Source organism: Diuraphis noxia, unplaced genomic scaffold (assembly GCF_037042655.1).
Source record: "Diuraphis noxia isolate RWA-SAM2 unplaced genomic scaffold, SU_Dnox_SAM2 contig0003, whole genome shotgun sequence".
Lineage (NCBI taxonomy): Eukaryota > Metazoa > Arthropoda > Insecta > Hemiptera > Aphididae > Diuraphis > Diuraphis noxia.
In genome coordinates this window covers 56,329,786-56,345,774 of record NW_028301713.1, presented here as the reverse complement: position 1 = coordinate 56,345,774, position 15,989 = coordinate 56,329,786, and the positions used below count along the sequence as shown (strand labels likewise).

Here is a 15,989-nt window from a genome sequence, read left to right as displayed (position 1 = left end):
ACTTGCAAGTGAGAGAAAACAAATTTTATGCCGACCTTCTCTTAAGGAGATGAATAGGCAACCACTAGTGAAATTCATCACCATGGTCTACACTTCTACAGTGTCTCCTAAAAATTTGACGAGTTTCCCGTTTACTGGCTGTTATCTCGAGTGCCATATCACGGAATATATGTTATACATATATATATTCTGTGGCCATACTGCCCGATGCTCGTTTTGTTCCTTCCGTGTATAATGTGTAGATACTAAAAAAAAAAATATGAGTCTCAGGTCTAAAATTGTGATAGAATGATAGTATTATACTCAATGGTATTATACTACGGTATTACATAATACCTATTTTCTATAATATATTCGAACAAGGATATTATGATGGATCGAATGCTGACTGCAGATTTTTAAAATTCAAAGGTTGTCAATAATTCTCAATAGTGTTATCTAATATCTATGGTTGTGCCTAGCAAGCACCCTTGATTCTCAAGACGCCTTGTCTAATAGTTAATAGTGTTAATACAGTGTATTTAGTTGCTTCTTGTATCTTATACGTTGCTGACAGATCAGTTGCAATTGAAAATCGCATGTTTCTCTATGTCCTTCGTTCAAACAATTGTTTGTGTGTTCATTTTTTTAAATCCTAATTTCTTTCTTCGCCTACTCACCTCCGTGGACTTGATACATTGTACACATAACAGTATTATACTCATCGAATTTTATTGTCGAACAAGTTCGCCACAGTTATGTCTATAAAGTATAAAAACAATGACGTATGTGCCGATTGCAGTGCTCCAGGTATATTATGAAAATATTAATAGTCTATTATTTTAATATCATTATAATATAGTTTTCTACAACATACATTTAGGAAAGAATTAATTTGTTTTTTTTTTGTTACGCCATTAAAATACCAAAGTTCAACTGACCACTATATAAAAATAATAACTTTAAACTGACAACTGGTTTTAACATTACTATTTCGCATCAAGAATACTAGTTGATATATGATGAACTATAAAAACTATTCAAAATATCTATTTAAGTTATGTGTAATTCGTACAATAATATTTAGGTATAAATAATTTCTGAAAAGTGGTCTATTTGGAAATTATTAAATAAAAGAGCTCAATTCAAGTGTGTTCCAAATGCAAAATTATTTTACTCATATATTAGTGACAATATCTTAATTTTTGATTTGGGCGTTTACCCAATTGATATTATATATATTATATATATTTACCCAATCATATCCCACAGATATATGATTTCACAATAGTTTATTGTACATATTTGTGTCCTAAGTATTGCACTAGGCAAAGAACAAGCCAAATATAATAAACACTTTTAACTTTATCAAAAATAGTAAATTATTTTAAACCATGAAAAGATGAATAAAATATCTTAGGTTTCAAAAAGGTATAACCATTTAGGTACATCATCGTGAACGATTTAAATCCACTCCACATTAAATAAAAAATATTTGGGAATTAAGCTTGTATCCCTCCTGCCCAAGTAAATAAATTAAAAGTATTAGGAGAGCTCTGTATTCATGTGCACACTCCAATTCATGTATTCCTTCTGAATAACCCTCCTAATGATATTGTCTTAATTTATTATTGAATAAGTTGTACTGGACTATTTATATAGGAGTGATGTTATCCCACGCTAAGAGATGCACAGTTTTAAGCTTAAATATCAGTGATAATATGCAATCAAATTATTGATAAAAATACTTCTTTTAATTTTGGTAATACAATGAATAAAACACCTATATTAAATCTAATGTATATTTATTAAATGTGTACTCAATCATTAAAATAAATGGATTTTTACATTGTTATCAATCAAACAATGGCTTGTAAAATAAATGTCCTACTAATTTTCTGTCTAGATCCAGATTGGGTTGTTGTAAATCGTGGATTGTATATTTGTGATGAATGTTGTAGTATTCATCGTAGTCTTGGGCGACACATATCACAAATTAAAAGTTTAAGTGCCGAATGGTGTCCAATTACATTGAATGTGAGTACTTTATAAATATTATATTATATAATGAAGTTTGTTGTATTAATTGTCAAAATACTCTATGTAATATGTTATTGTTTAGATGGTTAGAACTTTACATCAAGCTAATGTTAATACACTTTGGGAACATGCTTTAAGTGATAATAAAATTCACAAAAAAAAACCTACTCCCAAGGATCCACTGTAAATGAAATATTTTATAATTTTTTCCTACTCTTAATTACTTATTAAAAAATATTTTAGACCTTTAAAAGAAGATTTTATACGTGCTAAACATAGACAGCAATCATTTATATTAAAAAGTAGCGATACTAGAGAAGATTTAAATCAACAACTACATTCTAGTGTTAGGACATCAAATCTAGAAACAAGCCTAAGAATTTTAGCTCAAGGAGCTGATCCTAATTATTATCATCCTGTAAGTAAATATTTTATTATTTATTTTAAACATATTTTATTTCTGTAATAAATTTAGGAAAAAGGAAGTTATCCATTACATGTGGCAGCTAAAGCTGGTCAAATATTACAGGCTGAATTGCTACTTACTTATGGAGCTGATCCACGTGCAATTGATAACAAAGGAAATATACCAGCGATATGTGCCAAGTAATTAATTTTAAGATTTTTTTTTACTTCATACATTATACCTGACATTTTCTAGGCTATCTGGTCATAAAGATATTGATGAAAGACTAAATGATAGCATGTATGAAGTATTAGATGTTCTTTCAATGTATGTATTTGGACGTAAAGCAGAACATAAAAATGAAGTGCTCATAATACCTTTTGATCCAAATGATGAATGTGTTAAACAAGAAAGTGATCAACAAGGAGCTATACAGAAAATGCAACAGGTAAATTTAATGTCATATTTTATGGTTTATTTTAGTTTATTAATCTAAAAATATTTTTTCATAGTTACCTAATTACTTGTTTGAAGATTTGGTGTTGGATGTGTTTGATGAAATTGATAGAAGAGAAACTGAAAAAAGTAATTTATACATTAAATTTATACATTTATATTGTTTTTTATATTTTATTATTAAAATATATCATGGTTTATTGTTAAGTTTGGCAACATAAAAATTCGCAAGCTCATATTATGTCAGTACCATTTTTACCAGTAAATCCTGATTTATCATCAATGAAAAATCAAGGCCGGCAAAAATTAGCTTGTTATGGAGCAAAAGAATTTAAAAATCTTGTTACACAAATTTTAATTGAGATTAACAGAAGAACTCAACCAGGTAAATTCATTTTAAAAAACCAGTTTCAGTTACAGTTTAAAATGTATTAAAATTTTAGTGAATAAAGTTATTTCGAAATTAAAATATGATGATGATGAACCACTTTATGATCATGTAGCTTCTGATGAAGATTATGCAACACCTGAACAAATTACTGCAATGGTAATTTTTGTTTTTGTTGATATATTATTTATCTTAAATTATTGCTTAAAAATATATTGTCAATCATTTATTTTAAAGATGGCTGTACATATTAAGCCACCTACCAAGTTAAACAGTAATGAGAATTGTTTTCAAGTAGAAAAAAATGTGTCTGAAGAAACTATAAATTCAAACAAATTTAGTATGAACCATGCACTATCTAATTTGCCATTGTTTAATGGTAAGGACTTCGAAACAAAATTATCAGAATCTGAAGCCAAAATTTCAAAATTGATTTCTGAAATTGATTTTCTGAAAAAAAAAGTTTGTTTAATTAGTACATAAAATAATAAATATTTTATTATGGAATTGTTTATAAGGTAGAAGAAATTACTAAAGAAAATGTAGAACTGAAAAGTGAAATGTTACGTCTAAAACAACCAGCAGTAGTGATTAATGAAAACGAGTGTGGTGATGTTAAACGACCTATTAGACCTGTATCAATGTATGAAACTCGAGAAGGAATAAAATGTGATATGAATCGAAGTATACAAGTAAGACATTTTTCACATATTTCAATTAAACCATTATAAAGGTATGATGTTTAATAACTAGATAGAATTAAAGTCTTGTGCAATCCTTCTCAGTTCTGTAACATGACATTTAGATAGTCCTGTATGTATGAGTAATTATTAAACCACAATTACTAAGATACACAAAAGTTTCCTAGATACTTCAAAATATATAAATTTTTTTAAATCTTTGTACAACTAATTAGGTATTTTTGATTTATTAATTTATGTTTCTTAATAATAATATTCCATAAAATCTATTAGACAGGTAATTTACCACTATATGAAGATGTTGTTCGTCATACCGCTCAAGTGACCAAGGGTATACAAGAACTATGGACTAACATAAGATCATCAGAAGCTTGTAAAGCATTTGTTCCTGGCACGGAAAAAATTAAGACTGCTGTAGTTGAACTCACTGCCATATTTCCTCATGTAAGCAAATAATATTTCCTTCATAATTATTATTATAGTATCATAAACCACTGATTATAGGTAGAACAATAATGAATTTAGATGTGATAAGATTGGTCATATTAAAATTGAATATTTGTAATAATTGCATGTACTTATTTGATTTTAAATGGTATTCATCAAATTTTAAAGTTACTATAACGTTATAAGCAGTGTTGAAATATTAATCAAATAGAAAAAAAAACCTAAACATAACATTTCTAATAATTTTGATTTTTAACAATCATATAAAATTAAATTTGTAATTTGTATATTTAGAGTATTAATGATGATGTTTTAAAGTCGGCATTATGGTCGTTGAATACAAATACTACTCAACTACAACTTGAATGTGCATGTTTGGAGGCTGGGGTAGAAAGAGTACGAGATTGCTCATTCAATATTGCAAAAGCTACTAAACAGCTTTTGACTAGATTTTGAATATAATCAATGATAAAGAACTAATAAATATTTTTATAATATAGAAATTTAAAACTTTTCCTAAGTTCCTTATAATTATTTATTGATAATAAAATACACATACAGGGTATATTTGTATTATAATTTAAGTTTGATTAAGTAGAATTTATATAATAAACTATCAATATATTAAACAATAATTTTGATAACAATAATATTGATTATATTAATTTTGACTATTGAACTAGTATTTTATTGGAAACTTGGCACCTAATATCACTAATAATCTATTTAATTGTATTCATAATGCATTTATGATTTATATCATCATGTTAATTTAAAGTATAAGTTATTTATCTTTGCATATTAATTTTTATATTTAAAATTATTTATGATGTTTTGAAAAAAATCAAAAGTTTATATTTACTTTTATTGTTATATTTATAATATAATATATTTAACTATACTTAAATTGTGTTTAAAAGTTCACTTTTATTCCAACCTTGACAATTTCTCTGTTGATTACCTAACAAATTATTTATTTTTTTAAAAAAAAACTTGTTATAGAGATTAATAGTTAGGGCACTATTTGTGCTAGATTTATCTCAATTCAACTAATCAGAATACTATCAAAAAATTAAATTAACTCTTAAAAAATAATAAAAAAATTTTGATTTTGATGGTGACTGTGGTTGACATCCTAGAAAAGCTTTCTAAATTGTATTTATTTATTATTTAGGATAGGGCCAATCAGCTTTTATGAAAGAGTGTATAATATAGGTAATATTTTATGATAATAGTACAATATTACAATAGTATTCAATAAAAACTATGTAAAAATATAAATATAACATTAAAATAAACTAAAAATAAAAGGACGATGGTCAAACTTTATTGGCCGATCTAAGCATTCTGTGCATGGGATGATTGTGGTTGAGAATATAAAAAGGGATATGATTATGAACATTGTGAGAAGGTATTTTAAATAAAACTTGAGATTAAATAATTGTTGAGAAATATAAAAATTAATAATAGTAAATTGATAATATGATACCGTGTGAAGGCAAAGAAGACATATTTAGATCACAGCTATAATATTGGTATAATTATAGTTCTAAGTTCGGTGAAATCACGTACGCTTAAAATTTATGTTAAACATACTCAAGACCAGTGGCGGACTGGACGACCGGGATACCGGGAAATTTCGCGGTGGGCCGCTGCTGGTATAAAATATATATTTATTAATATTATAATGGTGAAATAATAAATTAAAATATTATCTAATAAGTAATAAGTATGTAATATTATAAAATATTATTAAACATAAAAACGTAGATTTCTGATTAGGTATTTTAAAATGCGGGACTGGCTTGTGTTCGGCCAGACCAGGCTGACAGTAGGTTACAATAATAGTCGGTCAATGGTATTAAATTTAAATTCAATGATATAATATTATTGTGTACGAAAAACGAGATTTTGAGACGGTATGTCTATAATATTACTATAGATAGGCAATAGGCATATTTTATAATATTATTGTGATTAAAGTAATTAATTTTAGCATTAGGCATTACTGCATTATAGTATCTTCTACAGTAGGTTAAATTCATTTTTCCCCAAAAAATACATTTGAAAATGTCATTGTGTGTATAAAATACCACAATATATCAATATATTCTTAAAAGTTTCTTATATCCACGAATAATATTTATTTTTAAATCACAACAAAATAACCAAAATCGATATTATTGGATTTAATATGTAATTTCGTCCAAACTGCCCTGTAGGTTGTAAGTATTTAAAAAAATATAAGAATTTAGTATTGATGTATATTATTTATTATAATTTTCTCTAGTGTATGAATTATGTTTGATCTCTTATTTGTTGAATAAATAATAGCAAATTATAATGGACGGCTAAAATAGTGTGAACTGTGAATAGTGTGAATAATGTAAAAACAAATAATGATAATCCATAATCTAAGATTATCTGGCTATATATCTGGCTTCTGGTTGTTTCTTCGAACTGCAATAATTATTATTTAATATTTATATAATATCAATGCCTGCCGATAACGGCGACGCGTCGTCGCCGTACCGGTTACAGTTGTTTTGGCAGTAGAGTGGGGGTTGGGGTTTTAGTTTACCGAACGAACGCTAGCTGCTAGCATCGGGAATGACGGGAACAGCGCTAAAATTAATGACGAATATTTGTATTTACCATAAAATATTGTTAAAAACTATTTTACGCGAACATAAAATACACTGGCTACATTTATAATAAATTCATGAAATTTTTACCATGTATTGGGGAGAATTTTATCTGTGATGTAGTGTTTTTATTTTTTTCATATTTTGACTCAATGTAGTTTTATAAGCTTTTTTTAAAACATATAATATCATGCATATTTGAGCCTTAATAACTCCTTTCCTAATTATTTTAATAAAAAAATAAAAACACTACGTCATAGAAATAGTTGTCTTCTTTATTGTGTAAATATTTTGGATCCCTAGGGTGATTATAGCTCCGATAAAACGTGTTCGCGTGAACCTTGTTTTTGGTTTTAATATTTACGTGTGTAGCGTCCTCTTAATAATAATAAATTTATTTATTGCTATAAATAGTATAGTAGTTGATAAATGTGAACAAAGTGTATGGTTAACATATGAATTTTACTAGGTTTGCTCTATACACTGAGGTAATACCTCTTATCGTAGAGCAAGAATACTAATCTAGATGTAATTAAAAAATTTAATTTTATTTAAATTAAAGAAATAAAAATTTACAATTTGAATTTAAAATGTCTATAAGAAATAACTGTATTTATATATATTTTAGATTTGTTGGCCATAATAAGAACAATATATGAGAATCTATATTTTTAATTTTTAATCCTTAGTTATAAAAACTGAACATTTCATAATTTTTTAATTACAATGATTGATAATTTTCAAGATTTTGATACATTTTGTCAAAGTTCAAACTTTAAATGATTATAAAAAAGTTTGTGCCTATGCATTTTTAATATTTTTCAACCGCAATATATGAGGAGCCTTTCATTACCTTTTCACAAATACAATTTTGTTGATATTTATAGAAAAAAAATTAAAAAACATGAAATTTTAAATTGCCGTAAACCAGGGACGGATTGGAATTTTGGACCGGCCCGGGAAAATAACTTTTTAGCGGCCCCATGTTTAGATGGTAAACTAATATGTATATTTATAATTATATCAATTCGATACTACTTATTACAATAATAATAATAATAATAATAATAATCTAAATTTAAAATAAAAACATTTTTATTGTTCAGACTACAGTTCCATGCCGACTTGCATTGTTAAAATTCGTCGTCGTTACCCGCCGACAGGCGACAAAACGAAGACGGAATATCAGATTATTTGTAGATTTACTGTTCACGGAGATTTTTTTATTTTTGATTAGAATTATGGCTATAACTTTAATTATGGCTAAATCATTATTCAGTTTTTGTTAAATTTATCCTGTTATACAATATAATAATTATTAATTAATATAATAATATTATGCGTCATAGACTTTGGTAATATTTATTATTCATATTTTGGTTATTGACTTATTGCTTTCTAGTTTGCAATAATTGATATGAATAAAATTTAAAATCGTATTTATGAAAATCTATAAATTTTAAAATTTAATTTGCGACAGGTTACACCCGTAGTTTGGTAACGCATGCAGCGGCCCCGTCAACTAGTTAGCACGCGGCCCATCGGGAATTTCCCGATTTCCCGAAGGCCCAATCCGTCCCTGCCGTAAACAGTTCAAAATATTTTGTAAATATTTTGGTGTAAAAAAATGCTAATATAAACATTCAGTCAAAATTGCATGTACGAGTATCTATGGTCATTTGTTTTAGAATTACATCAAAAAATAAAAATAATTTTTCTTTTGTTTTTCACGGCACTTTTAAAAACTACTGGGAAAACTACCAACTAGATTCACTACTTTCCTATTAGAAAAGAATGTTGAAAAAAATCTAAGCATTTTTACTGTCCTAAAAGGTGATGACAGACACAAAAAAAATATAGTTCTTTCTCTCTGCAATTTTGTTTACTGATTTCTTTCTTTAAGCTTTGTCCATTAGCTAAAGAATCAAGATATCTTGTCCAACTTGTATTATCGAGTTATTATGTTATTTTGTAGTATATGAATGTGATAATTAGAGCAATAAAACTATGTCTATATTATGTGAGTGAAGTATTACCATAGATATAAATATCTAATGAGATATTAATATCTATGCGCTATGTCCTATGGGAATGACAATATAGTGATAGTTTTCAAAATGTTTTCATAGGCAATCATGTAACTTGTTAACAGTTACATGCTAGCTGAGACACAGATATTTGTGAGATGACATATTATACAGATCTAATTAATTCCAAAATAAACAACCTGAGTACTTAGCGTAGAGATACTTTGGTCGTATAACAAATCTCTACCTTAAATATTTTGTGTTTATAAAATGTATTTATTATTATTATTTTTTTTTTGGGGGGTGCAATTTACGGCTAACGGTCTTGTATAAAAAATAATCAAAAAATTACTATGTTTATATAGGGAGCTGTCTGCTGGTAAATATAATATACCTACAATATGCATTCAGACCAATATTCGGGGGAAAAAGCACGAAATAAGAATACTGTAGGTACTAAAAAACACGATGACTATAAGAAAATAAAATCGCTGAAAAAAAAAAATACCTCTAATTAGTAAATTATTCTTGGTAATTTTATTTTTGTGATATTATATTAGATGTAGTTTTAGATTTCGAGCGAAACGATAATCCGCTTGATTTTACAATGATGTGTTTTTAACATTTCCGTGTATGAACACGATAAGTAGTCGAAAATTCGAAATAATGCTTCGATTTTCAACTTCAGTATATTTTCCGGTGGTAGAGTAGTAGGGTTATATTATCCAAGAATAATGATGGTGGTGTACTGGTGTAGTATTAACTATTATAATATTTATTTAATTAATGATACTACAAAAACAGACAGGCAACTCACAAGCAGCAGCTGCAGTCAATGGCGAAAGAGACTACCCAATTTATTCTACACATAGACCTTATACCACAGATTTATAAAATTTTATATAATCTGTGTTTATACTAAATATTGAAAAGTCTATAATTCTACCGTGGTTGTCAATAAACATTTTTTTATCAGCAACCAACACACGTTATCATGACAAGAATATTAATAATCTATATAATCACATAACAATAATATATTATTATACACATACGTAAGTAGTATGTAAACATGATTTTTTAAGTAAAAATATGTGTATGTGGTTGATTTGCATTCGTTTTATCCGAGAATGAGAACGAAGTGAGAATAATGTAACGTAAGTATCGTGAAAATTATTCTTAAACAGCGTTTTATTATCGTCTTGATACCGTTTTAATGCTGCTGACGATACTGCGTTATCCAATCTCACCATCGCACTGGGCCACTGTTTGTGTATTGTGTACAAATTGAACGAACCTACGGGAATACGATTTTTCTCGGACTGTCATGGCGTACCATACGCTCCGACACGCATACATGCAAATGCCACCTGTTACCAGAGCATACACTACAGCTTGCGTAATCACCACCCTAGCAGTTGTAAGTATACTATTGTATTCTGTTTTACTCTTGGACCAGTAATGGTAAGAAATCAAATGCACTCAAATGACTTTATGAATACCTATACATGATTTAATTTATAGCAGTTGGATGTGGTCTCCCCATTTCAATTATACTTCAATCCATTGCTGATACTAAAACAATTTCAAGTACGTAAAATACAGTGTATGAATGAGGATTATATAATTTACTTAACATTGAATATTGAAATTTAATTAATTCCAGGTATGGAGATTGATTACCACTTTTCTATTTTTCGGAAATATTGGTTTCAATTTTCTATTCAACATGATATTCACATATCGTTATTGTCGTATGCTCGAAGAAGGGTCATTTCGTTCGAGAACAGCTGATTTTGTAATGATGTTTTTGTTTGGTGCCACATTAATGATTGTATCCTTTCAGTAACTAAAAAAAATTTTACATTTATAAATGTTGGGTAAAATATTTTCTAATTGATATCTTGATAATTATTTATGATCTTACAATACTTTACTGTTGCTTTATTTCAGAATACCTACACATGTATATAGATCAAATGAACATAATTGAAAGTTTTATATCAAATAATATATATTTAGGCCTACATATACAATATTTTTTATCATAAATTTTTTTTACATTTTAAAATTTTTTTTATTAGCTATAAATTACATATTATTCCTTCATCTTTCATCCTAAATTTAATTTAAAGGAAACTAGTAATTTTCTTGTTGTTTTCTACTTATGTTTTTCAAAATATTTAATGTACATTTTTTTGTTTTTCTATTTTAAAGTGTACACAAATAAACCACGTAAAAGTCATGAATTTTTCAAATTTAGTCCACATACACTTGTATTCAACAAGTAATACCAGGCGAATCATAATGGAATAATGGAAACTACAAATGTTTGAATTGAATTGCTATTTTTGTCCCAATGATTTGTATGTTTGGGAACAATAAATCTTTTCTTTTAGATTTTCCATTTACTTCCTAAAATATTGTTCATATTTTTCACTAAAAGTCTGGTACCATTGCAAAGTCTTGTTGGATTGATTTTTTGTTAAAGAATAATAGGTATGCCAAGTTTCAATGTTTAAACATTTGATTACTTTGTCAGAATCTATTGCTTTATCGCAGTAATTAACCTATATATATTCAAAATGACATACCAGAAGTAACAATATATAGGTTAATTACTGCAGTATAGCAATAGATTCTGACAAAGTAATCAAATGTTTAAACATTGAAACTTGGCATACCTATTATTCTTTAACAAAAAATCAATCCATCTGGTATGTAATTTTGAATGTTGAAGTTGGTGACTTGACATCATTGTTTTTCACAGCTAATATAGCACTTGCATTAAATTCACTGACGATTTTTGTAATTCTGTACAATATTTTAGAAAACATTTTGAATCATTTTGATTTTGTATGTGGTTATCTATGGTCTTACATAAGTTAATAACCTAAGCAACACGCTATATACCCTGTAACACACGTCTATCACCATTTTAGTTTTTCAATATTCAACAATTATTTTGCAAAACTTTTCACAGATGTCTTGTTTGATAAAAGTGTACATTTGTTCACAAATTATGGTCTTCAAAGTAATTAGAAAATTACAGAAGTATATGTTGTCATTTTACACACTTGGTATGAATTGAATGTTTAGATTTTAATTTTTTACACATTAACATTGTATTATATCTATTTATCAGATCAATAATTTTAATAACTTTAATCTCTCTCCATAAAGCATCCAGTGGCGTAATTTCAGGTTTTGAAAGGGGGGGGGGAAATTTTGAACTGCCCATAGGCCATAATTTAAAAAAAAAACCACTCGCTAACAATTACAATTTTATCTCAGTACAAACAGTCTTCTTACATCTTAAACAATTATATACATATTAGTTAGTTACCTGTGATAACTGTGGTTACTTTAGGCATAAATAACACATTTTTTTTGAAAGATTACAATGAATAATTAATACATAGGTATATAAAATATAATATGTAGAGGGATACCCTATATTACATTATTACCTATTAGTATTTAGCATTGAGTAATTAATATATGCTCAATGCTATTAGCTACTATATGATGACATATTTTAAGGGGAATTTTACCTCAATTTATTGCTCCAGTCCACCATTGCACATACAGAATACAGATGTCAGATACCTTATAATTATTTACGTGTTAGTAGGAGCCACAAATCATGGTTATATTCTATTTAGCAATTACATGAATGTTATGAATCATTTTTACGGGCTTGTGGCCCAAAACTAGCACCATATACCCGGCCCGGGCCGGCCAAGTCGACCAGCCCGATAGTAGCCCGCTAATGACAAGGGGAGGGGGGGGGGGAAATGCCCACCTTGCCCCCCCCTAAAAGACGCCACTGAAAGCATCTACTATTTTGCCAAAAAATCACACGTTTATAACAGTCTAGTAGTTTTTAAAAAGTTTATAAATTTATGAGTAAAACTTGCTTTTATTTCACCAATATTTTTAGTTGGAATCAAAATATTATTCAATTATTATTCTGTTAACATTTTTTTCTAATTACTTAAATGTCTTTATAGTTAAATTAATTCAAGTCTAATGAATTAGTAATAAATCTAACCAAATGAGATAAACATTGTATAGTTATAGTTTTAAATTAGTTGTTAATGTGACTTAACTAATATTATCAGATTTGGGCATTTTTTATCAATTTATTATTCTTAGGACAAGCACTAACAATAATGTTAGTATATATTTGGTCAAGAAGAAACCCATATATTAGAATGAACTTCTTTGGTGTGTTAAATTTTCAGGTAATCTTTTAATATAATCTTCTATAAAATAATAGTTGGCAATAACTTGCGATTACTCGAAGTAAATTTTCCTTGATAAATTTCTATGGGTTGAAAATGGAACTTTTCTACTTCACAGTTTCAACGTTATAGCTGCTTAAAGTTTTTAGAATTTACGGTTTTGTTTTAAAAGCAGAGATTTGCTTATTATTCTCACCTAGATATCATGCCAAGTTACTCTCTCTTAGACATTTTTAAACAAAAATATCAATATCTCGATTTGTTATTAAAGGCCACCTCATGTAGGTCAATGGGTAAATAAATTATTAATGATTTAAAATTAAAAACATTTTGTCATATAAAACTGTAAAAAAGTGTATAAGGTACCTTGTTCCATGAGTTATTCACATGTCACATTAACCATATGGTCAAATTATAATATTGAAAAATAATCAAATCTTGGCTAAGTACCCAAAATCGTAAAAACAACAAACTTCAAAACTTATAAATTGTACCACCTATTTAAGTTTTGGAATATTCATAACATGTAAAAAAAAAAATAAACAATTCATGGTACTAGATGAGGTAAAAATATACCTAATGTTTAAATAATGAAACAAAACTAAATTTAAATTTAATTAAAAAACTATTTGATTTTGTAATTATTAGGTACATGTAGAAAGACTAAAAATATTTGAATTGTATACATTTTTAACAGGACTTTCAAATTAATAATGTTAATTCCTTAACCATTAAAATAAACTATTAAGTTTTTTAAGATAAACAACTTTGTAAAAAGTGTACTGTTGCTATTTTAATATTCTGTATATTATACTTTCATTTTTATCAGTCCATTGACAATTTCTATACCAACAAATTTTCATAATTAATACTATTAAATTAATTTAAAAGTTGAGTTAATTTTTTTATTACTTACTAAGATTCTTAATTTCATAGAATAATGCAGTTAAAATTGTTTATAATGATGTTCAAGAGACCAGGAAAATAGTAACCAAATTTTAAAAAAAAGTTACCATCTCCAAATTCAGATCAATACATATCCGGATTGAAACTAAAGTTACAATTCTTTCAATCCGGACTATTAAGCATTTTGAAAACAATTATTATTTTTTTATTTATCTAAATATAACTATAATTCTTTAACTAATCACAAAATATGTATTTTACTTAAAAATGAAAAAATAGCTTATTATCTCTAAAACAATCTGTGAATCCGTATCAATACTTTTCCTCATCTTGAAATGTATTCTTGTCATAAACTGTGAATTATATGGTCGTATATTGTGGTGGTCATAAATAAACTTTGTTTAATATCTACATTCACCAAAAATAAACTTAATTTTACTCGTATTGCCAATTTGCCATTAAATAGCTTCTATATGCATATAGAAAAGAAACTACTAAATAACTCCTTATTATAATAGTTTTTACTGAAAGCTAATTAATAAAAAAAAAAAAAAAAAAAAAAAAAAAACTCCTTATTGGCTGTTTTAATTATTTAATGTATGAAATGAAATTTTACATTTAAGTACATATTTTGATTTTTAACAGGCTCCATACTTGCCATGGGTGTTACTTGGTTTTTCAATTTTGTTGGGAAACACGCCATGGGTGGATTTGATGGGAATTGCTGTTGGCCATTGTTATTATTATCTAGAAGATGTGCTCCCTCAACATAGGGCCAACCTTAAGATACTCAAAACACCACTCTTCTTGTAAGTATTTGAATTGTATAATATTTTGTTAAAAATAGTTATGTACTTATGTACAAAGAACCATGACTTGCCATACACATATCATGTAGAACTATTGTGTGGATCTTAGTATTCATTGTCTCAATTGCGTTTTAAATATATCTAAAATAATTACTTAATCAAGGTTTTAGGTGGTAGTTAAATGGATGTAAGTTATTCAACTCTTGAAATGTGCCATAGGCGTGTCCACGGGTCAATTTGATCAAATTTGCATAGTACATTTTGATGCATAATATGAACCTTTTTTTCTCAATTTCTATTTTCATATTAAATTTTTTATTTTCCATCATTTGTATAATTCAAATCCCCAAACCCTAACAGAAATTTTTTTTTTTTTTTTTTTTTGGGGGGGGGGGAGGATTGGCAGTTTCCCCATCCCCTAGATATGCCACTGTTGTGCATGACCTGCGAATGAGGTCTGGACACGCCTATGAAATGTGCATACTTGCAGACCTATCATCATATTTACATCTAATCATAAATTGTTCTAATGTTCATCCAAATAGTAATGTACATTTAGATTTAATCATGTTATTTATTTACTCTTTTTAACAGAAAACACCTTCTTGATCCAGCGCCAGAAGAGGATCATGTGCCACCGCCAGAGTTTCGCCCAGGAGGATTTAATTGGGGAGGAAATGCACCTGAAGGTCGTCAAAATGAATGAGTCAGTGTAATTCCTATATTGTTGTGTTGAACTGTTAATTTAAACTGTAAATAATAATTTTAAAATTATTAAAAATTGAATAAACCTATTATTTTATAGGTAATTCATATACATATTTTTTTTTATTTATTCAAAAACCAAATTATAAGTAAAATGTCTATAATCATTTTAATTGTTTTTTTTTTTTTTTTTTTTTTTTTTTTTAAATACAAATTTTGAGGAAATCAATTAA

The 15,989-nt window shown here is 27.3% G+C and overlaps 2 protein-coding genes across 4 annotated transcripts; both read left to right on the top strand.

Annotated features, from left to right (window-relative positions):
• Positions 1-223: 223 nt before the first annotated feature.
• Git (ARF GTPase-activating protein GIT1) lies at positions 224-10,329 on the top strand. Of its 3 annotated transcripts, none has more exons than XM_089222484.1 (13): positions 224-789; positions 1,886-2,016; positions 2,102-2,202; positions 2,263-2,437; positions 2,495-2,625; positions 2,681-2,873; positions 2,938-3,010; positions 3,090-3,266; positions 3,325-3,428; positions 3,507-3,648; positions 3,792-3,961; positions 4,244-4,414; positions 4,712-10,329. In XM_089222484.1, the coding sequence occupies exons 1-13, from the start codon at positions 738-740 to the stop codon at positions 4,871-4,873; spliced, it is 1,782 nt and encodes a 593-aa protein (XP_089078610.1). In that variant the 5' UTR covers positions 224-737; the 3' UTR covers positions 4,874-10,329. The 3 variants fall into 3 exon arrangements, with proteins under 3 accessions (XP_089078610.1, XP_089078611.1, XP_089078609.1); XM_089222485.1 differs by having other exon boundaries at positions 225-411; positions 3,507-3,731; positions 3,788-3,961; XM_089222483.1 differs by having other exon boundaries at positions 225-789; positions 3,507-3,731; positions 3,788-3,961.
• Der-2 (Derlin 2) lies at positions 10,178-15,923 on the top strand. The gene is made up of 6 exons (XM_089222509.1): positions 10,178-10,509; positions 10,614-10,679; positions 10,756-10,923; positions 13,214-13,336; positions 14,888-15,051; positions 15,646-15,923. The coding sequence occupies exons 1-6, from the start codon at positions 10,417-10,419 to the stop codon at positions 15,755-15,757; spliced, it is 726 nt and encodes a 241-aa protein (XP_089078635.1). The 5' UTR covers positions 10,178-10,416; the 3' UTR covers positions 15,758-15,923.
• Positions 15,924-15,989: the final 66 nt, after the last annotated feature.